Genomic DNA, 23,805 nt, shown 5'->3' on the forward strand with positions numbered 1-23,805 from the left:
TCCACAGCCCCCAACTGGGGCAGAGGACCAGGCCCCCTGAGGGAAAGAACATGGCCAGGGGATTGCAGGACTGGAACTTTCCATTCCTATCTTTGTGTCTTAGAATTGTGGAATTTAGAACATTCAGCATCCTAGAATTTGAATCTTATCAGAAAACTCCATTTAGAATATAAACTTTGTAGAATCAGATTATTGAGCCTTGAAGTCAGAATCAAAAGTGCAGCCCCCTCAAATTTAGACCCAGTGATCTGGGACTGGAAGTCATCTGAGAGCTGCCCTCTCCCCTGATCTTGTCTTGGAATGAACGTTTGCTCTCACTGTCTGTTCCTAATTTGTTCACAATTAGTAAGTCTGGGCGGAGCCCTGAAATCTGAATTTTTAGGAAGCACCCAGAGGATGCTCTTGGGCCACCCAGGTTGGGCAATGGATTTAATCCAGTTATGCCTCCTCTTCATCCATCAAACGGGGGCACCGAGGCCCAGAAAGAGGAAATGATTTGGCCTTGACCCCGCAGATTGCCAGTGACAGGCTGGGACTTGGACCCAGTGCTGAGGCCCCTCTCACCAGCAGCCCAGGAAGTTTAGATGGCTCTGTGGAATTGTCACACCTCCTAGGTGTCCCTGACCCCTCAGACATGTCATATAGCACACAGATAGGTTCCTGGGGTCTCTCCTGTAATCTTGGGGCTGAAAGGCACAGGAGTGGGGGGAGCACAGGGTTGCTCTCTTCTGCCTCTGGCCGAGCCCCCTTCTTTTTTTAAATTTATCTATTTATTTTTGGCTGTGTTGGGTCTCCGTTTCTGTGCGAGGGCTTCCTCTAGTTGTGGCAAGCGGGGGCCACTCTTCATCGCGGTGCACGGGCCTCTCACTATCGCGGCCTCTCTTGTTGCGGAGCACAGAATCCAGACGCACAGGCTCAGTAGTTGTGGCTCACGGGCCTAGTTGCTCCGCGGCATGTGGGATCTTCCCAAACCAGGGCTCGAACCCGTGTCCCCTGCATTAGCAGGCAGATTCTCAACCACTGCGTCACCAGGGAAGCCCCCCAAGCCCCCTTCTTACAGGAGGCCTGGAGGGGCTGAGGGCCCAATTCTCCTCTCCCCCCACGCCCCCCACCCAGTCCCTGGCACACCCTGGCCCTCTTGGCCCCGGGCATTCCAGAGAAAACCACCCCACATCATTTAGATTCGGCTACTCCAAACTCATCAGCATCATGATTTCGTAACACCTGCTTGATGCCCAAGAAGCATTTGCGAGTTTCTTTCTTTTCACTTTATTAAAAAAAAAAAAAATAGTGGGGTATTGAAACAACAACAACAGAGCATTTCAGAGGCACAAACTTTTGCAGAACAGAAGCTGGTGGCCTGGCCAGGCAAGGGGCTCTTGCTGACCTCAGGGAGGTGAGAGGGGGATTGAGGCCTGGGAAGGGGCAGGTTCCTCAGAATCTGTTGGAGGCAGTGCTAGGGGATCCCCATGCACCAGGCGGAGGGAGGCCTGAGGGTGGGCGCTGTCTCGGGTGGGGATGTGCTACTGCATCACCTTTAGCCTCTCCTCCAGCCAGCTGACAGCCCCAATTCCCGGGCCCCTGGGGTCTCACGCTCTCCCTGGTCCTGGCTGCTGGAAACGCCAATGTGAATTGGGAGCACCGCTTCCTGGGAGTCAGGGGAGCAAAGGAAGAAGGAGGCACTTGATGGCGGGACGACAGGCAGTGAGGAGACGCCTCCTCCTGCTCTTCCGCCTGGTGTGCGGGGGTCGCAGGCTGGGGTCTCGGGGTGCTGTGGGTAAGTGGGGGAATCTTTCCCTGCTCCTGATCCGACAACTTCCTTCCTCACCTCCCCAAGGGCTCCCGAAGTTTCCTCTCAGCTCTGGGTGTGCTGAGCGGGGCAACCAACAGGTGGAAGGCACAGCCCCTGGGTTCCCTGTGTGACCTTGGGCAAGTCCCTTCTCAGGCCTCAGTTTCCCCAGCGGTACAACAGGCAGGAGGAGCCAGGGGCGAACAGAGTGGCCTGGATGATCTCAACGTTCCTTTCAGCCTCCATGGCCTCTTCTAGGATGGGCTGGTGGTTCCTCCAGGGATGACAGCCCCACCTGATGCAGGACATGGGTGTACTGTGGGCTCAGGAAGCAGGGGCCAGGGAACTGTGAGAGGGAGGGTGCTGAGGGAGCACTGATGAGGGCAGCAGGCAGTTCCTAGGAGGGTGACTCTGTGCCACAGGTGGGCACGGGGCTGGTTGACCAGCCAGAGGCCCCGTCGTGGCTCCTCCGTGAGGAGACATCTTATCAAGTCCCAGCTGGGGCATCAGGAAGCCCTGAGACTCTTCCAGGCGGTTCCCAGGGGAGCTGGTGGCTGAGGGCTGTGGAAATGCCTCCAGGGATTGGCCAGAGCTGGAGGCACCCACAGCTCCGGGTTCTGGGGTCTCCTCTGGAGCAGAAGCGGGTCTCTCAGGACTCAGTAAGCCTGCCTGGGCTGTGGCCTGGGCCCTGCTCTTAGAAACACCTTGTCTGCAAAGGGGTCAGGGAGGGTCCGGGAAAGGCCTAGAAAAAGATGTTTGCTTTCTTTAAGGAGGAGACAGAGAGCGAGGGGGCTGAGGGGTGGAGTGCACAGGAGTCGGTCTCTGTCTTAGTGCATGTGTGTCGGGGGGAGGGACGCAGTGAAGAAGAGAAGAAAAGCAGGTGGAAAGAAAAAGATAAAAGGAAAGAGAGAAAGAAGAGAAAGCCGGGGAGGGAGAAGGGGAAAACAGAAGTGGAAGAAATGCAGGAAATAAAAGAAAAAAAGAGAGGAGAGGTAGGTGAGAAACAAAGAGAAGAGAGAAAGAAGAAGCAGCAGCAAGAAAGCGAGGGGCGCGAGAGAAAGCTCGCGGCTGCTGGCGGTCTGGCCGCGGGCGGCGCGCCTAGGCGGGCGCTGGGCGGGGCCTCCCTTCCCCCCTGCCGTCCAGCTTCCGGTCCTTGCGCGGGCGCCGATCTTTCCCGCTCTTCTTCTGGCTGGGGTTACTCTCTGCAACGAGAGCGCGAGGCGTTGTTGCTGAGCCCATCCTGACAGACGAGGGTGCCCCCCACTCCCCGCAGCAGGCTCGGAATGTCATGGGGGTGCTGACCCGACGATCCCTCCTTTTCGGAGTTGGGACGGCAGCATCACTTACCCCAAACCGGACACTCCCCTCAGTTCCTCGGCGGGGGGCGGGGAGGGCGCTGACCTGCTGGGCACCACCCATGCTGGGCATCTGCCCCAACAGGCCTGGAGGTCCACTGTTGGGACCCCAGTTGGGACTTAGGGTGGCCTCGAGGGGGCGCCCATGACACTCCCACGTGCACCCACTGCGCGGTTTACAGGGCTCTTCGCTGGAGACTCAACACCTCTCACCTGGGTCCCGGCACCAACCTTCCCACTCAGCTTGGGCCCAGCTCTGCCCTCCGAACGGCAACAGTAACGTCAGCACTTAGCTGACGCTCCCGCTGAGTACGTCACCCTCACAACAGCTGGCAAGCAGGCGCAGGCCCACTGCCCCATCTGACACCGTCACCGGGGTCTGTACCTCACCCAGTTCCCACCGTGGGGAGTGGATGCAAACCCCAGACCTGCCTCGGGATCCTGACCCCATTGCGCCCCACTCCCCATGCCCCGTGGAGCTGGGGTGAGTTTCTAACACAAACATCTTATCAAGTCCCATTTCTCAGGTGAGGTGACTGAGGCCCAGGAGGGGCCTCGCTTAACTCAGTGGCACAGCCTGGGCTGGAGTTCTGGGCATCACTTTCAAGTGACTCCTCACTCACTTGGAGGAAAAGACCACGTTGTCTCTGTGGCCTCCCCCCCACCCGCCCCAGCCCCCTTGCTCACACCGTCCTGGCCACTGGCAGGTTCATGCCACCTCCACACCTTTGCACTGGCTTTGCCCTCCGCCTGGAATGCTCTTCCCGTTGTTTTTTGTCATTATTATTATCAACAGGTGAGAAGACTGAGGCATGGTTGGGAGCAGGGCCAGCCCTAAATTTCTGTTTTAAAAGTGTCTCCACATCCAGGCCATTTTCACCCATCGTTGGCCCAATACTCTTCTCCCACAGGAGCCGTGTGCCCCCTTGAACATGAAGAAACCGAGGCTCAGGGAACCACTTCCCAAGGTCACAGGGTGAGGCAGTTAGAGAGCTGGGAGTGGCAAGGGGAGGGCAATTTTATTACCTGAGTATCTGCTGTGTGCCTGCCTCCTCTGGAGTCAGGGCTCCTCCCTTCTCAGGGTAGACTCAGGGTCATCCCCTGAGACCTGGCTGCCTGCTCTGGGGCCCCCTACACCCACTCCTGGGCCCTTCAGGGGCGCTGAAGCCAGGCGCCCCTCTAGGCTCTCGCTGACTGTGTCAGCCCTCAGGGGAGGAAAGCATCTGGGGGATGGGGTGGGGGGCTGCCTGAGGGGCCCTTGCCAGCTGTGAAGGTGGGAAATGGGGTGAGAGGCTTTGGGTCCCCACCCCTTCCCTAGGCCTGCCTACCCACCCACCCTGCCATCCACAAGTGTTGACTGAGCACCTACTATGTGCCGGGCCCTGTTCTAGGTGCTAAAGAGGGAGCTGGAAATAAAGCAAAGAACTTGCTTTCACTGGAGGTCCCACTCTATCGAGGAAGACAGACATTAAACAAGTAAAGAATGTGCATGATCTTTTCAGGAAGATTTAAGAGCTGTGACGTGATATGATGGAAAGTGACTCTTGGTTGGGGGAAGCTCATGGAAGGCTCTCTGAGGAGGGACATTTGCGCAGATGCCGCAGGGAGCCCACAGCAGGGCTGTTGTGAGGATTAAAGGCATCATATTTACAAAGCATTTAGCACAGTGCCCAGCATGTGATCAGCGCTTTATGAATGTTTGCTGCTGTTGCTATTGTTGTTATTATTCTTATTGTTATTATCTGGGGGAACAGCTTTCCTCTCTCAATCCCTCCACAGCCAATCAGCCACTAGCTCTCAGATGCCATGAGAGATGTGGCCATAGTGCTACAGAGACCTGTCCGTCTGTGTGGGTGCTTCCTCAGGTCTGGGGTCTCTTAGTTTCTCTGGTCCCATCGCAAAGTCATCCTCTGTCCCCAGCTGCCCACTATGGCCCTGAGGGGCCTCCATCTCTGTTATCTGCACTCCCAACCCAGACACCACAAGCCCTTCTGAAACCAGGGGTGCCCCTGGGTTTGAGTCCTGACTCCACCCTGACCCAGTGAGCCCCAGGTGACCTGGCTCCAGGGCCCTCACCCTTACCGTGGCTGTAGATTCTTCTTTGCACACAGACCTATGTTTGAATTTCAGGTCCACCCTTCCCTAGCTGTGTGACCCTTGAGCAAGTGGCTCAACCTCTCTGGGCCTTAATCTCCTCATTGGTAAAACTAGAATAATAACAATACCCACCTCATAGTGTCATTGTGCAGATTAAATGACTTAATGAATGTAGAGAATTATCACAGTGCCCTGTGCATAGTAGGTGCACAGTTAACATTAGCTAATGCCACATTATTACTACTCACTGTTTACATCTTACCCACACACTCTGCGGCCTCTCTTCTATTTAAATCAGTGGTTCTTCATAGCCCCTGGGGTATTCTGGAACTCTGCGGTGATCTCAGTTGTTACAACGAAGGGGGTCCCAGGGGCATTCAGTGGAAGGGGATGGGGGGGTGCTGCGTGGGACAGTCCCCCAGGAAGAAGGCCCCATCCCAGCCAGTTCTCTAATGGCTGCTCCAGCCTCACGCAGGGACCTCAGAGTTGAACTCTGTCTCGTGTGTGAATGCCAAGTGTTTGCGAACACTTGTCCCATTACTGAATATTCTAGGGCTGCCAGCGTGGTGTCAATCGAGAAGTCAGACAGTTTTGTTGGACTTTACTAAGAGCTGGTCGCCATTTGGGAATTTGCGTCTCTTATGGCAACACAGCCGTGCATGAGGCCCTGACTGTGGATGGCTACCACTTTCACCGTGATTTGACTTCGGTCAGTACTCTCTGGTGTGTTGGGCCCAAGTGCTGCCATAATGAAATTTCTTTTATTTCTCTTTTATAGTTAGGCACCATACTGATTTTTTAAAAAAAGACCAGTGCAAGTGGGTCACATCATCCATGACTTTGTTTCAGAGTGTAAAGAGGGTGTCCCAAGTCCTTTGACAGGAGGTGTCAGTCTGAAAGGGTCGCAAACTCCCGCTGGAAAGGGCAAGCTTGATCCTCCCAAGGGGTCTGGGACTGACCCCAGTAGGAGGACACCAGAGGGGGCAATGCTCAAGGCACAGAAAGGTGTGGCTAGTGGGGGGCTTTCAGGCAGCCTTACAGGGACTCTTTGTGGGGGCTGTGTCCCAAGGCCACTCAGAGCCACCCTGGGCCCTGCCTGCTGCTGCCCCCCCCCGTGCCCAGCCTGGTGCTCACCTCCTGGGCAGGGCCTCCGAATGGGACATTGTCTTGACTCAGACAGCACCTGGCAGGTGGCTGGCTCCTCCCGCCCGGCCCGGCCGGCCTCCCGCACGCGGGTCTCCAGGCCCCAGGCTGAGCCGCAGGTCTTCCCGTTGTGTGTGCAGGGGCTCCAGCTGCCCCAGGGGCCCAGCTCACACTCCTCTGTGAGGTGGAGAGACAGACAGACAGATGGGGTCAGCCGGCAGTGAGTGTTCCTCAGATCAAGGGCAGGGTCTGAGCGGTTCAGTTCCCTGAAGACACCATCTCCTCATGCAAAGGAGTCACAGGCTATTACAAGGAGCAGAGGGGGACGTTTAAGCAGCTATTTGTAAGAGCCTGGGATGAGAGCTGTACTAGAGCAAGCACAGGCTGCTGCGGGCCAGAAGCCTGAGGGACCGGTTGTGTGGCTTTAAAGGGGTAGGCTTCCCTGAGGAGGTGACAAAGGAGCTAAAGGGAGAGAGGGCTTCTTCATCAGGTGGTGATGGAAGGAAGTGCATGCGGGGCAGCTGTGCACAGCCCGGGGGCCTGGCCACCCTGTGTGAGGGACGAGGAAGCTACACTGGGGGTGGAGTGAAGGTTCAGGAGGGGAGGGGCAGGAGATGAGGCTACAAGGTCAGCTGGGAGGCCCTGGGGCCAGGACCTGGATTTTGAACTTGATCGTGTGCCTTTGATCAGCTGTACGAGGTGGGAGCTACACTGTGCTGTTGTGAGGAAAAATGAAGTCATGGACATAAAAGGTCTTAGTAGGGAGAAATTTTCAAAATATATGAACATATATAGTATTCTTTCACATTTGATTCTTTTAAGAGTCCCTGAAAGGTAGGCAGAGAATAGGGCAGCTATTAATACCCCATTTTGCAGATTAGGACACTGAGGTCTAGAGCAGGTGAGGGGCTTGCTAAGGGAACAGAGAAGGAGCTCACAAAACAGAACTGCAAGTGTTTAAGATCTAGTTGGGCCCAGAAACCAGCTCTCCAGACCTTAGAATGATGGTCCTTCACAGATGCATTCATTTGGGAAGCAAAGACTGAGCACCTACTGTGTGCACATGCTGTGCTGGGTGCTGAGGTGCAGCAGGGACAAGACAGACCTTGCCGGTCTGTCTGCTGGTCTTGGGTCTGCCTCCCAGAGTTCACTGTCTAGAGTGGTCAGGCTGGAAGGCAGGGTGCTCTTACAGTGATGGGGAAAAACAGGCAGCTGTGGGAGACCAGAGGGTCCCAGCCTGGGTGACCTGGAAGGCTTCCTGGAGGAGGAGACTCCTGATCTGAGTCTTGAAGTATGGGTGGGGAGGTCAGCCAGGCTCAGGGAGGGGCAGGAGGGAGAAGAGCTCCAGGTGAAAGGAATAACCCTAACAAAATCCCCAGTGTGACACTGCCCTCCATGGGGAAGTTGGAGCACGGACTCAAATGGAGAAGGAAAAAAATGATAGGGGTGGAGAGGTGGCAGATGGGGACCAGACTGCCCATAGCCTGGGGGCTCTACCTGAGGACAATGGGAGCCACTGAAGGGCCTTGAGCAGAAGAGAAGCCTGATCAGATTGTCATTTTGAAATAATCACTCTTGCTTCTGGAATGAGCCAGCTGGGCTAGAGGCAGTGAGACCAGAGGCAGGCAGGTAGGCAAGAGGCTGTGGCCAAGATCCCAGCAATGGGCAGAGGGTGGGGAGAAAGGGATGTGTGGGGATGGGGTGGGGAAAAGGGGGAAGGAGGGGTGGGGCAGGTTTGGGAGCTTTATTCTGTTTCATTTTCCCCAGAGTTCTTTTTACCACCTAACATCTGTATTTATTTTTGTGTGTCTTCTGTCTCCCCACTAAAATGTCACGTCTATAAGGGCAGAAGTTTGTGTGTTTTGTTCACTGATATGTCCCCAGCAACTCTGAAAGTGCCTGGAGCGTAGAAGATGCTCTAGTAAATATTTCCTGAGTGAAAGAACGAGATTGGATTGGATGTAGGATGAGAGAGAAGAGCCCACAGTGATGGCCGGAGCTGGTTATTGATGGAGGAAGCCCAGAGGAAGCACCAGGCTGGGGATGGGGAGGGAGGGAAGGAGGCATCCATAGAGCAGGTGAGGATGTGAGTCTGCTGCCCAGGGAGAAATGCAGCTGAGGACAGTGAGTTAGGAGCCATCAGCTTTTGGAATGACCGTGAACATGTGCCCAGAGAGAACGTATAGGCAGAGATATGTGATTTAGGTGAGAACACTGGAGAATAGCCTTGTGTAAGGACAGATCACAGAAGAGGGGCTCACACAGGAGTCTAAAAAGGAGTGGTGGGAAAACAGAACAGTAATGACAGCTAATATGATGTGTAATAATAATGACATGTATTGAGCATTTGCTGTGTTAGTTACTGTATTAAGTACTTTAAATTGTATTAATTTACCCCTTACAACAACCCTTCCCCATGAAGTAGGTTCTATGTTCTACTGTAATTTTTTTAACATTTGGAGAAACTGAGGGACAGAGAGCTTAACTGACTTGCTCAAGGTCACTAATGGGTGAATTTTAGAGCTAGCATTTGAACCCAGGCCTTATTCCAAAATCAATGCTCTTCTTCTGTGCTCTGTGGCCTCTCTTGGCAATAATACTGATGTAGATGTTGGTAGTAATAGTAATCATGATAGTGGTGCTTATGATGGGTCTAGTGTATTGAAGGGTTCATATGTGTACCTGACATGGTGTTGGGCTTCCCATCACCACGTGACATTCTCCTATGATTTCTTCCAGGTCTCCTGACACCCCTCACCAGCCCCTGCTCCAGGGAGGGAGGGGACAGGGCAGGGTGGGGATGCCCCCACTCACCCTGGCACTCCCGTGTGCTCTGCTGGGCCGCGGTGCCCGGCGGGCAGGTGGGCAGACACTTTCCCTTGTACAGGTAAAACCGCCTCTTGCACTGGATGCAGAAGTCCTGGCTGAAGCAGCTCTCACATGTGGCCCCACATTCTGTAATACAGCCAGGGCCACCTTTGGTGAGGGTGGCTGCCCAGGGAGGGGATCCTCTGGGACTGCCTGGGACTGGGGAGGGCCTCTGAATAGCCCAAGCTCTGTAGCACTGGGGTCTGGATTCAGTGTGTCCTTTGAAGCCCAGACTTGTCCAGGGTCAAACTGGGCTGCATTCAAGAACTCTTGTTCTCATTTGAACTGAGGCTCAGTGGGGGCAGGTGACATGTCCAAGGTAACATGGTTATTTTGATTCCCTTTCTCATTTTAGCCGAGGCTCAGAGAGGGCAAGTAACTTGCCTAAAGTCACACAGTAAATCTGGACTGGGAGCGAGGACTCCCTACTCCATTTCCATCAAAGCTCAGAGATGGTCATGATTTGTCCAGGTCAGAGTGAAAATTAGAGTTAGGAGTTAGGGCTCCTTTTCCCATTGAGCTAGGCCCAGAGAGAGTGAGTAGCATGCCAAAGGCCACACAGCCAAACTAGGGTAGAAGTGAAGGTCCCCTGTCCCCTTAGTGTTGAGCCCAGAGAGGGCACTGACTTGCTTGGGGCTTCACAGCCAGCCTGAAAGCAAGCAAGTATCTCAGAGTCTGGGCTCAGGCATATACTACTTCCCCTGGGGCTGCGTTGGGCTAGAGGTAGGACGTGGGCCAGAGATGCTCAGGAGCACAGTGCTAGCACAGGACAAGGGAGGGGCCACATACTTTTGCACCTGTTGACCTCCTGGCCGCGAACGCCGAAGTAGCCGGGGGGACAGTCATGCACACACTTGCCGTACTGGCGGATACCTTCCCGGTGGATGAACAGGAAGAGCCTCTGCTGGCAGGTGGAGCAGCCATTCTCCTCTGAGCAGATGACACAGCCTGTGCAGTTGCCCCCCAGACCAGTGCCCACTGCCAGCCAGACCAGGGTGGAGGGTGGGGAAAGGAAGAGAGAGATAGTCAAACCATATGCGTGAGCAGCTCAGACTGTCTCATTGGTATAGCAATTGAGCACGTGGCCACCCAAATGACTACATTTCCTATGCAACTAGATGTGGTCATGTGACCAAAATCTAGCGTGTTATGAGGTAAAGCAGTGTGTGCAACTTCTAGAGAGCTTAAAGGGCAGGGGCATACCCTTTGTCATCCCCTCATCCTTCCTGTTGGGTGGAATGTGAACATGATGGCTGGAGCATGAGCATCTATTTTGGATCATGAGATAGAGACCATGTGTTAAGGATACTGGAGAAATAAGGTAAAAAGATCCTGGGTCCTCGAGGAAGGTAGAAGTGCTGCATCAGCCCTCTTCTGCCTGTGCAGACTGTTACATGAGAGAAAAATCAGTATCTATTTTGTTCATACCACCGTTATTTGGAGTCCTCTGTCACTCACAGACAAACTTGATCTTCACTAACACAGTGTGTATTTTTGACTGTGTGTAGGGTGCACATGTCTGTGGGGGAGCCCCTCACCCTCCTGCTGCCTTTCTGAGCAATACCCCATTCCTCACTGCCACCATTATCAAAGGCTCCCAAAATCATCAAGTATAGCAAGTGGAGGAAAGGAACTTTTTCTTGTTCCAGAATTGGCAACCAGGGCCCAAAACTGGGAAGAAAGAGGTGGAAAATACCCTGGAAAGAGAGCTTCTCCAAGGCTTATAGGGAGTCTCTGCTGTCTGACCACCACCTGATCAAGCTGACCACCTAGAGAGGGGAACTCAGGGGACTTAGGAGCTGTCAGCCCGGGGAAGGGGGAGTGCTGTGGCTTTCCCTCTGTTCCCAACCCCCAAACCAAGAGAGAGGAGATGCAAGGGTACCCCTCACAGAGACGGATGCCTGCAAAAAGGGGTGACCAGCACCTCATGCCTTGGTTGGACATGAACCTGTGTGGCAGCTCTGCAGGTCTGCCCCATCCAACGTCTCTTTGAGCAGAGAAAAGAGGCCAGGAGAGAGAAGGGCCAAGTTGGGAGGGGGAGGCAGCAGAAGAACCTGCACATCCTTCATGGCAAGCAAGGGGGTTCTCAGCAGCAAGGGCCCCCTAGGGGTAGCCAGGCTTAAGTGCTGTTGCTGCTGCCTCCCCAAGAAGACTGGTTGCTGGCAGGTGCCCCAGCAAGAGGCAGCAGGGCAGACCATCGGGGGTAGATGGTAGTTGGGGAGAGTCAGAAAGTGACCAGATGTCATTAAGGGACAGAAGAGGACCAGGTAGCTTCTTAGACACAGCGATTAGGGAAACATGAAGCTGTTTCATGTATGTTAATACTCCATCGAGGTCAGCCTGTTTAATAAACTACTTATACACTTTGGCTCACCTGAGCCCATGGCCACCTAGCAGGGGACATTCTTGACTCTCCAGCCTCACCCCCACCCCCTTCCTATTGGTGCCCCATCTTCCTTTCAGAGAAATTCCCTGTTGTGAGAGGCCCTGGAGAAGGGCAAATCCTGGTGCCTGCCCCCAGGAACAGAATCCACGGAGGCCTGGCCCTTCTTCAAGTCGACAGTGAGTGGGCATTGACCAAAACCTGGCCAATCAGATACGCCTGGTAGTAGGGCTGAAGCGACTGTAATAGCAACGCAGATGGTGACAAAGCAAAACTCTTACTAACCACTGTCTCTTGGAAGAGCTTAGAGGTCACTCAGCCCAACCCCTGCCGCTTCACTGGGGACGCTGAAGCCAGAGGAGGTGCAGCCTTCCCCAAGGTCAGGTAGCCAAACAGCAAAGAAATTCCAATTAGAGCTACAGCACTATTTGTAGAGTGATATTTCAACATGCTGCAGAAAAAAGAACCCAACAAGGACCCTCCCCTGACCTCGGAGGGTGTGGTGTGTGTGTGTGTGTGTGCACGCGCGCACAGGTGATGAGTCTCAACTAGCATCATTCATCACTGGGTTTTTGTAGAGAGTTGTCTCTGCCTCCTGCTGCATCCTTGGTCCCGGCAGTTGGTAGGGTGCCCTCTAGTGCCTCCACGTTGTAATGGCACCTCTGACTTTTTGATTCTGATGGCCTCACTCAGGCTTTTCATCATATCTCTAACTCACTAGAAAGAGCAGTAATGTTCCTCCCACTTCCCCAAGGTCACGGGCATAGAGACTTGAATGCTAATTTTATGAATAATAAGTGATGACAACTAGAGTTTGTACAATGCTGCTTTAGAAAGATCCAAACTTGATGGTTCTTAAGCTTGACTGTGCATAAGAATCCCCAGGGAGGCTTGTAAAGTATATAGGCCCAGGGATGTGCATTTAAACAAGACCGAAATAGATGTAATTGGCATTGTGGGAGTGTCTTCCCTGCTCAACAATCTCCTTTCCCTGAGAACAATCTCCTTTCCCTGAGAACCAGACGTGGCAAATATTCTTGTACTGCATGACCCTGTCCCCTGGCCAGTGGTGGACAGGCTGTACCAGGGCCTGACAGTTCATCCAGGCTGGGACAATTAGACCATCTCTCTTGAGAATTTTGATGGTGGGCCGACAGACAATGGTCTAGGATGGCCTCTTGACCTAAGGACATTTGTAGGAGGGCAGGGTGGCCAGTGTGAGAAGCTTTGGTGAGCACTAGCATCTGTGGCACCTTTCTTTGCTAACAGAGGTCCCATCTTTGACTTTGAGGTTCATGTGGAACCATCTCTGTCCAGATGCATTTAACCTGGGATTAGGCAGTCAGAGAATCAGGTCCCCTTGACTGCAGTGATTGGTTCAGACATAGGCACATGTTTCAACTAGAGCTAGTCTTCGGATTGCATGTATGTGTGTGTGTGTGTGTGTGTGTGTTTATACTCTGTTTGGATTTGAGAAGATGTAGACCAGAGCTGGTGGGCAACGCATGCGGGGTGAGTGTCCCGAGAATGGAGGCCACACAAGAGACTGTCTGTGCACCTGGATCCACCCCTGGGAGGGTCCATAAAGTCTCTTCTTTTCTAAAGCCATTTTGAGTAGGGTTTTCTGTCACGTGCAGCGAAAGACTCCTGACTACACAGAAGCAGAGAGAGAGAAAAAAAATAAATCAGATGCAGGGAGAGAAAAAAAGCAACCAGAAACTTCATGGGCCCTAGATGGTCAGACAGAGTTTCTGACCATCTTCCAAGCCCAGATTCCAGTCCCCCAAGGCTTGGCTCACCCCATAGCTCCAAAGAAAGTCACTAGTTCACTTGAGCTAGCTCTCCTCCTGTCAAGTTACAATCAAAATGATGTATCTCACCAGATAGGTGGAGCCCAACAGATCATGGTGGAGCAGCTCTGCTTCAGCAAGGCCGAGGGACCTGAAGCACTGCCCACCCTGACCATGGCACACCAAGGGACCCTGGGGTTGTAGGGAGCACAGTTTGAAAACCCCTGGCTCCTTCTACACCTCAACTGCATGCTGGACTTCTTTGCTGCCCTCTAGCGGCTCTGATGCACATTTCTAAATGAAGTATTTGAGCTCTGATTGCAAGTTCCCCGAGCTTTCCTGGGGCATCAGAGGGGATGGCACCCCCTGTGATTTCCCTTAATAAGTATCTCCCATAATTAAGACCATCCTCCCCTGGTCAAAGTGCCAGCTGTACCAAAAAGGATGGCCTTGTGTTGCTCCAGCAGCTGGAGGGGCTTGGAATGACATCTGAGTGATATTGTCTTTCCCCAAGCACCCAGGGGATAAGCTGAGACTTGGATGTCCATTTTATGGAGAATGACAATGGGGTTGGCAGTTTACAAAGGGATGCAGGCTTATAACAACTCTGAGTACGTGCATTAGCCCAAGGTTAAGTGATCCATCCATCCATTCATTCAACAGTTACTGAGCCCCTACTTTCTGTGAGGTCCCGTGCTGGGGGCTCGATGGTTATGAAATGTGGCAGCAGCTGTGTGATTACGGGCAAAGTACTTTAACTCTCTGGGCCTCAGTTATTCTAGCTGTAAAAGGAGGGATAATGCTTAACTTGCAGTGTTGTTGTGATGAAAGGAGATGGTACATGGAAAACTCTTAGCTTAAAGCCTGGCAGCAGACTTCTGATAAATTGGATATCTTGTTATTATATTGTTTTCTGCCCTCAAATACCTAAGGACATGTATTATGGTCCAGGTGCCCAGGTTCAAATCCTGGCTCCACCACCCACTGACTGACCTTGGGTAAGTACCTTCATCAATGTGGGCCTCAGTTTCCCCATCTGAAAAACTGTGGCAACAACCCCTACTCCCACACGTTTTGTTATGAGGTGTGTGCAAGCAGCAAGTGCCTGGCATGTAGTAGGTCCTTCTCCATAAATATAAGTTCCTTTCCTGTTCCCTCACTGTCACGATACATGGTGGGATTGTCAGCCCACATTCAGACCCTCCTCCCCTTTCACTGGTGAGCAGACGGAGGCCAGAGGCATTGGTGGAGGACAGCCACCAACCACCGTCTCCAGGGAGATGGTCTTTCATCCTCAGGGTGGTGAAGGGCTCAGGGCAGAGACAGAGGAGGCAGATTTGGTCTTGGGTGAAGGGCAGGTTTTTCTTTCTGTTGGGATCAGGGAATGACCTGTGCTCTTTGAAACGAGGGTTCCCAACCTCAGAGTCATCCACAGCCTGAGAATGACCCCAAGCCCCTTGTTTAGATAGGAGTCAATGGTTCAGTGTTTGCAAGTGATCTCTATATTTTTTCATTTAGGGATTTGAGTGGATTCAGGGTCATCTCTGCATTATCATGCCTCCCACCCACCTTCACTCTGCAGAGCTTTTCTTGAGGGGGTCAAAAGGCACAGGGAGACATCTTGGACCCTGAAAATTACCTCTTTTCCCCAGACAGGCTCACCTCCTCAGCAGTCCACAGTGAGTCTGCCAATGAAAAATCCTCAGTACCCAAGCCAAGAACTCCAGCTACACACTTAAAAAAAAACTAAAAAAAAAAAAAAAAGATTTGCCACCATTTAAAAAAATCAGATTTCACATAAGAAGCTGGAATTTGGACTTCTCTGGAAAAGGTATGAATACCTGCTAACACTGGGCCTGCATTCCTGCAGGGCAACATTTGGTTGGAGTTCCATAGATGGGGCATGTGCTCTCCAGTTTGCCAGTCCCCACCACTCCCTATTGCTGCCCCTGACACTGAGGGCAAAGGTCAGCTGCCATGTATTATTCCCCTCGAGCTGCTGTTTATCTTGTACCTGCTTCATTCATTCACATTAGAAGGCCATGTAGAGCAGGGGTTCCCAAACTTGGGCACGCATCAAATTCACCTAGAGGGCTTGTTAAAAACACAGATTGCTGGGCCTTCCCCCAGAGCTGCTGATCCAGTAAGTCTGGGGTTGGGGGTGGGGGCTGAGAATTTGCACTGCTAACAGGTTCCCACTTTAAAGTGGAGTAGGATTAAGAGCCAGACTGCTTGAGTTCAAACCCCAGCTCTACCCTTTATCCTTGCCCATGTGACCTTGAACTAGTGCCTTAATCTCTCTGTGCTTCAGTTTTCCCATCTGTAAAATAGAAATCATACTGGCCAACCTTACAGAACCTTGAGGACCTGAGCAGGCTTGACACTTAACAAGGGTCTCAGTAATGTTACTGTCGCCACCTGCCACGCCTCCATTGGTGTTTGTGATCTTGGACTTGCTTTGGCAATCAGTGCAGAACTTTTAATTTGATGTCAACATTTTTGGGGTAGAGTTTCTTCATAATTGGGATGTGCCCAGGGAAGTGTGTTTTGCATGAGAACATTGTGTGTCATGGTGGACTAAAGGATTTAACACAGCTGTCCCAAAGGACTCCCTGTGGGTGAGGAGGATGGGGAAGAAGAAAAAGAGACCGCTGCTCCCTGCCCCAAGGCAGTGCAACCTGAGGAGGGCCAGGCCCTGCCCTGGGCCCTGCTATGTCCTTGAGAAGGATCCAGAACCATGTAGGGGGACCCCATGCAGAGAGTGATGGGCAGTGCCTTCTCCGACCCCTGCCTGGCAGTGTGGGATGCATGTCACCGATAACCAGAGGAAATAAACAACATCTGGGCTCCCGTCTGCCTGTTCAGACCGCCACATATGGGAGGCAGTCACTGCCACTGGAGGCTGGCTCAGAGGACCCCAGGCACATTCCTGCCTCGGGGGCAGATTGCACCATCCCCAGCAAGGCACGGGCCCTAGAGATGACTCCAGGTTTGGAGACTCCTGCAGGTGTGGGGACATTGAGATGATCTCAGCTTTGCAGCATGACAAAACACCATTTTCTGGCTGCGTGATCTTAGGCAAGTGGCTTCACTATTCTAAACCTCAGTCTCCTCTTCTGCAAAATGGGGACAATGGTAGTAGCAATCACCTCCCAGGCACTTGTGAGCTCATCCATGCAAAATACTTAGCACAGCTCATGGCTGATGAATGAGCATTATTTTATTACTTGATTCATGGGAGATACATGAGAGGCATCCTGAGGTGCTCACTTGAGGGCTGGGGCCCAGCTTGGCTCATTCTCCTTCAAATTTCCACCGTCTTGCACATTGTAGGTGCCCACTATTTCTTAAAAGAAAGAATAATGCATGAATGAATGATGGCTTAATAAAAGTTCTCAAAAACTGTTCTCAGGGAGGCTGCAGTCTAGTTGGGAGAACTAGGCCCATACATTGCAAAGAAAGCTGATGATGTCTGCCCAGCAGAGCTCAGAGCCAGGGGCTGGGCACAGACGGCAGTCATCAGGGATGGTTTTCTGGAGAGGCAGATGTGGGGACGGGAGCAGGACTAGTCTGTGTGGGAGAAAGAAAGGTTTTTAAGAGAGGTGAGTATATGACAGTATATAAGTTGGTGGCAGGGAGGGAGCCTGGGCAAGGAGCAGACAGTGAATCCCTGCTAAGGTGTCTGTACATGACACCAAGCGGTTAATGGGTAGGACCCTCAGAATATAGTAACAATAGGCACACATCCAAAATGGAAACCTGTAATCCTTTCCCCTCCTTCCCCGCAAACCTGCCTCTCCTGTCCATCTGGGTGAATGGCTACTCCACTCATGGTCAGAAATCTTGGAGTCACCCTGCCTCTTTTCTTGCCTTCCTGTCCCACATGGAATCTATCAGAAATTGGTCTGCACCAACACGTTTTTCCCCCTCCCTCCCAATCATCGCTTGCCCTGCTCCAGCCATGCTGGCCTCACCCTTGCTGTTCCTCAAACATGCCAAGACCACTCCCTCCTCAGGGCCTTTGCACTTGCCCCTCCCTCTGCCTGGAATGCCCTCCCCACATGCATCCTCAGGGCTTACCCCACTTAAGGTCTCTGCTGGAACGTCCCCTTCTCTGTGAGACCTCCCTGACCACCTCGCCTGAAGTAGCACCCATCCCTGCATCCTTGTCTCACCCTGCTTTGTTTTGCTTTGGCATTTATCCCCACCTGATACGTGAGGTGTTTGTTTGAATTTTTGGTGTCTCTGTCCCACCACTGACAGGGGAGCTCCGGGAGGGCAGGGATAAACCACAGCACGCTCCACAGACTCTTCAGCGCCATGCTTTGCTCACTTAAATTATCCTGGCGAATGTTGCACATCACTGCTTCATCCTTTTTTAGAGCTGCTTACCATTCCATATAGAGATGCTGCGAAATTAATTTAGGTATAATTATCATATCTATTTCAGAGAGGAGGAAACTGAGGTCCAGGGCAGTGCTGCTGCTTGCCTGAGGTCACTTAGTAAGAGGACCCAGGCGGTGTGACTGCAGAACCTGAAGGCTTCATCTCGAGGCCACACGGCCTCCCAGCTGCCAGTGTATCACAGCACCTCCTTTAATCCTCCACACAGAATAACAGGTCCCCTTGCTAAGGCCTTGCTAGGTTCCCAGTGCTGTGCTAAGGCTACTGCCTCCTTCAATGTCCATTTGACCTTGACTGAGACAGGAAATTAGCCAAACAGTGGCAGTACATGTGTTCCCAGGACAGACCCTGCCTCTTCTGCATCTCTCATTCATTTTCCCCTCAGCCCGTGCTCACCTCCCCTCATTTCCATGATGTGGGGCAGATCAGTACCTGCGTGTTCAATCAGGGGTGACATGCCTATTTCCCTGTCCTTCAGGTCCCCTCTAAGCTCTCTACAAGTGATTCTCTTGCCACCCACCTGGGCCTGGGGAGGTGGGGAAGTGCCCTGCCCCAGCCCCTGCTTGAAATCCACACAGAATCCTTTTCAGACATCGGCTTCCATGGGCTGGGGAGGTGGGGAGATGGAGGCTGGTAGTGGAGCCAGGGTTCATACCCACATCTGCTGTTTCCCAGCCAGTGGTGATCCTGAGATTTAAATCCACATCAGAATCACTTGGGGCTGCTTATTAAAAGCAGAGGCACCTCCATCCCTCAATATATGCTGTTGGTTTAACGTGTACAGTGGTGTGCCTGGTGTCATATGTGTATGAACTCGTGTGATTTTCAGAAACCACTCTGTGAGGTCAGCCAGGGCTTCCCAAACTCTAAGGAGCACACAAAGTGCCCAGGGACCTTGGGTTCAAGTGTAGATTTTGAGGCTAAAGGTCTGGGCTGGGGCCTGAGATTCTGCTTTTGTACAACGCTTCTGGGGGATGCTGATGGTGCTGGCCCCCAGACCTCATTTTAAGAAGCAAGAAGGCAGGTGCTGTTATTATTTCTTATTTTACTGAGGAGCTAACTAAGGCTCAAAGGCCAATAACTGTAAGTCACAGAGTTAGGCAGAGCCCCCAAACTCTACTGTGTCACAGTGCCTGGCCCTGCTGGCCTGACGATGGATGAGAGGTTGGGCTGATATTTGGAAGGGGCAACTTGACCCCTCTTACCACTCATAGGAGGGGTATTTTCCCAAGTGGCGCAAGTGGAGGACAGTCCCTGCCAAGCCCAGCATGGCAAAAAGAAGAGGGGCTGGGTTTGTGTGTCCTGAGCATGTGTGTGCCTCTGAGACAGTGGCAGGTGTGTGCGGACAGATGAGACCCATACCAAAAGGATTCTAGTGCCTGGAGGTTGAAGCACGGAGAAGGCCTTGGCTGTGCTGCCCCTGCCCAGCCCTCCTGCTAGGCGGGGGAGGGTGGACAGTCCAGAGCGGGCTGCTTGTGCCTGGAATCCCTCCCCACATCAACCCAAATCTCTGCTTCCTTATCCCTTAACGACCCACCCTGGACCCACAAGATATGGTCTGCCTTCATTAGCCATTCATTAAGGGCGGTCACCTTTGTGTTCCTGATGGGAGCACTGGGGGCCCTCAGCAGCCCAGAGCATCTGCCAGAGACCTTCAGAAAATCATCGCTGCTTTAAAAAAAGAATTGTTGGCAGACAGCAGAAGCAAGAAGAACTAAAATCCTGCAGCCTGTGGAACAAAAACCACATTCACAGAAAGATAGACAAGATGAAAAGGCAGAGGGAGGAACAGATGAAGGAACAAGATACCAGATGAAGGAACAAGATAAAACCCCAGAAAAACAAATAAATGAAGTGGAGATAGGCAACCTTCCAGAAAAACAATTCAGAATAGTGATAGTGAAGATGATCCAGGACCTCGGAAAAAGAATGGAGGCAAAGATCGAGAAGATGCAAGAAATGTTTAACAAAGACCTAGAAGAATTAAAGAACAAACAAACAGAGATGAACAATACAATAACTGAAATGAAAACTACACTGGAAGGAATCAATAGTGGAATAACTGAGGCAGAAGAACGGATAAGTGACCTGGAAGACAGAATGGTGGAATTCACTGCTGCAGAACAGAATAAAGAAAAAAGAATGAAAAGAAATGAAGACAGCCTAACAGACCTCTGGGATAACATTAAACGCAACAACATTCGCATTATAGGGGTCCCAGAAGGAGAAGAGAGAGAGAAAGGACCAGAGAAAATATTTGAATAGATTATAGTCGAAAACTTCCCTAACATGGGAAAGGAAATAGCCACCCAAGTCCAGGAAGCGCAGCAAATCCCATACAGGATAAAACCAAGGAGAAACATGCCAAGACACATAGTAATCAAATTGGCAAAAATTAAAGACAAAGAAAAATTATTGAAAGCAGCAAGGGAAAAACGACAAATAACATACAAGGGAACTCCCATAAGGTTAACAGCTGATTTCTCAGCAGAAACTCTACAAGCCAGAAGGGAGTGGCATGATATACTTAAAGTGATGAAAGGGAAGAACCTACAACCAAGATTACTCTACCTGGCAGGGATCTCATTCAGATTTGATGGAGAAATCAAAAGCTAAGAGAATTCAGCACCACCAAACCAGCTCTACAACAAACGCTAAAGGAACTTCTGTAAGTGGGAAACACAAGAGAAGAAAAGGACCTACAAAAACAAACCCAAAACAATTAAGAAAATGGTCATAGGAACACGCATATTGATAACTACGCTAAACGTGAATAGATTAAATGCTCCAACCAAAAGACACAGGCTTGCTGAATGGATACAAAAACAAGACCCATATATATGCTGTCTACAAGAGACCCACTTCAGACCTAGGGACACATACAGACTGAAAGTGAGGGGTTGGAAAAAGATATTCCATGCAAATGGAAATCAAAAGAAAGCTGGAGTAGCAATACTCATATCAGATAAAATAGACTTTAAATTAAAGAATGTTATAAGAAACAAGGAAGGACACTATATAATGATCAAGGGATCAATCCAAGAAGAAGATATAACAATTACAAATATATATGCACCCAACATAGGAGCACCTCAATACATAAGGCTAACATACAGCTAACAGCTGTAAAAGAGGAAATCGACAGTAACACAATAATAGTGGGGGACTTTACACACCTCACTTACACCAATGGACAGATCATCCAAAATGAAAATAAATAAGGAAACAGAAGCTTTAAATGACACAACCGATCAGATAGATTTAATTGATATTTATAGGACATTCCATCCAAAAACAGCAGATTACACTTTCTTCTCAAGTGCGCAGGGAACATTCTCCAGGATAGATCACATCTTGGGTCAAAAATCAAGCCTCAATAAATTTAAGAAAATTGAAATCATATCTAGCATCTTTTCTGACCACAACTCTATGAGATTAGAAATGAATTACAGGGAAAAAATGTAAAAAACAGAAACACATGGAGGCTAAACACTATGTTACTAAATAACCAAGAGATCACTGAAGAAATCAAAGTGGAAATCAAAAAATACCTAGAGACAAATGACAATGAAAACACAACAATCCAAAACTTATTGGATGCAGCAAAAGCAGTTCTAAGAGGGAAGTTTACAGCTATACAAGCCTACCTCAAGAAACAAGAAAAATCTCAAATGAGCAATCTAACCTTACACCTAAAGGAACTAGAGAAAGAAGAACAAACAAAACCCAAAGTTAGCAGAAGGAAAGAAATCATAAAGATCAGAGCTGAAATAAATGAAATAGAAACAAAGAAAACAGTAAAAAAGATCAATAAAACTAAAAGCTGGTTCTTTGAGAAGATAAACAAAATTGATAAACCATTAGCAAGACTCATCAAGAAAAAGAGGGAGAGGACTCAAATCAATAAAATTAGAAATGGAAAAGGAGAAGTTACAACAGACACTGCAGAAATACAAAGCATCCTAAGAGACTACTACCAGCAACTCTATGCCAATAAAATGGACAACCTGGAGGAAATGGACAAGTTCTTAGAAAGGTATAAACTTCCAAGACTGAACCAGGAAGAAGTAGAAGATATGAACAGACCAATCACAAGTAATGAAATTGAAACTGTGATTAAAATTCTTCCAACAAACAAAAGTCCAGGACCAGATGGCTTCACAGGTGAATTCTATCAAACATTTAGAGAAGAGCTAACACCCATCCTTCTCAAACTCTTCCCAAAAATTGCAGAGGAACGAACACTCCCAAATGCATTATATCAGGCCACCATCACCCTGATACCAAAACCAGACTAAGATACTACAAAAAATGAAAATTACAGACCAATATCACTGATGAATATAGATGCAAAAATCCTCAACAAAATACTAGCAAACAGAATCCAACAACACATTAAAAGGATCATACACCATGACCAAGTGGGATTTATCCCAGGGATGCAAGCATTCTTCAATATATGCAAATCAATCAATGTGATACACCATATTAAGAAACTGAAGAATTAAAACCATATGATCATCTCAATAGATGCAGAAAAAGCTTTTGACAAAATTCAACACCCATTTATGATAAAAACTCTCCAGAAAGTGGGCACAGAGGGAACCTACCTCAACATAATAAAGGCCATATATGACAAACCCACAGCAAACATCATTCTCAATGGTGAAAAACTGAAAGCATTTCCTCTAAGATCAGGAACAAGACAAGGATGTCCACTCTCACCACTATTATTCAACATAGTTTTGGAAGTCCTAGGCATGGCAATCAGAGAAGAAAAAGAAATAAAAGGAATACAAATTGGAAAAGAAGAAGTAAAACTGTCACTGTTTGCAGACGACATGATACTATCGATAGAGAATCCTAAAGATACCACCAGAAATCTACTAGAGCTAATCAATGAATTTGGTAAAGTTGCAGGATACAATATTAATGCACAGAAATCTCTTGCATTCCTATACACTAATGATGAAAAATCTGAAAGAGAAATTAAGGAAACACTCCCATTTACCATGGCAACAAAAAGAATAAAATACCTAGGAATAGACCTACCTAGGGAGATGAAAGACCTGTATGCAGAAAACTATAAGACACTGATGAAAGAAATTAAAGATGATATCAACAGATGGAGAGATATACCATGTTCTTGGATTGGAAGACTCAATATTGTGAAAATGACTATAGTACCCAAAGCAATCTACAGATTCAATGCAATCCCTATCAAATTACCAATGGCAGTTTTTACAGAACTAGAACAAATCATCTTAAAATTTGTATGGAGACACAAAAGACCCTGAAGAGCCAAAGCAGTCTTGAGGGAAGAAAACGGAGCTGGAGGAATCAGACTCCCTGACTTCAGACTATACTACAAAGCTACAGTAATCAAGACAATATGGTACTGGCACAAAAACAGAAACATAGATCAATGGAACAAGATAGAAAGCCCAGAGGTAAACCCATGCACCTATGGTCAACTAATCTATGACAAAGGAGGCAAGGATATACAATGGAGAAAAGACAGTCTCTTCAACAAGTGGTGCTGGGAAAACTGGACAGCTACATGTAAAAGAATGAAATTAGAACACTCCCTAACACCATACACAAAAATAAACTCAAAATGGATTCAAGACCTAAATGTTAGACTCGACACTATAAAACTCTTAGAGGAAAACATAGGAAGAACACTCTTTGACATAAATCACAGCAAGATCTTTTTTGATCCACCTTCTAGAGTAATGGAAATAAAAACAAAAATAAACAAATGGGACCTAATGAAACTTCAAAGCTTTTGCACAACAAAGGAAACCATAAACAAGACGAAAAGACAACCCTCAGAATGGGAGAAAATATTTGCAAACGAATCAACGGACAAAGGATTAATCTCCAAAATATATAAACAGCTCATGCAGCTCAATATTAAAAAAACAAACAACCCCATCCAAAAATGGGCAGATGACCTAAATAGACATTTCTCCA

At 49.7% G+C, this 23,805-nt stretch overlaps 1 protein-coding gene across 2 annotated transcripts in view; it reads right to left on the minus strand.

Moving 5' to 3' along the window:
• Positions 1–1,047: 1,047 nt before the first annotated feature.
• RSPO4 (R-spondin 4) overlaps positions 1,048–23,805 on the minus strand; it is a 41,070-nt gene continuing 18,312 nt past the window's right edge. The window contains exons 2-5 of one of the 2 annotated variants that reach the window (XM_082361473.1): positions 10,042–10,230; positions 9,199–9,339; positions 6,376–6,561; positions 1,048–2,991 (exon numbers count right to left, since the gene is read on the minus strand). In XM_082361473.1, the coding sequence (XP_082217599.1) occupies positions 2,888–2,991; positions 6,376–6,561; positions 9,199–9,339; positions 10,042–10,230 (620 nt within the window). In that variant the 3' untranslated portion in view covers positions 1,048–2,887. Of the gene's footprint in view, positions 2,992–4,204; positions 6,562–9,198; positions 9,340–10,041; positions 10,231–23,805 lie in introns of those variants that run through there. The other variant, XM_082361472.1, reaches the window with a different exon arrangement.

Source organism: Balaenoptera borealis (assembly GCF_965194805.1).
Source record: "Balaenoptera borealis genome assembly, chromosome: 16".
NCBI lineage: Eukaryota > Metazoa > Chordata > Mammalia > Artiodactyla > Balaenopteridae > Balaenoptera > Balaenoptera borealis.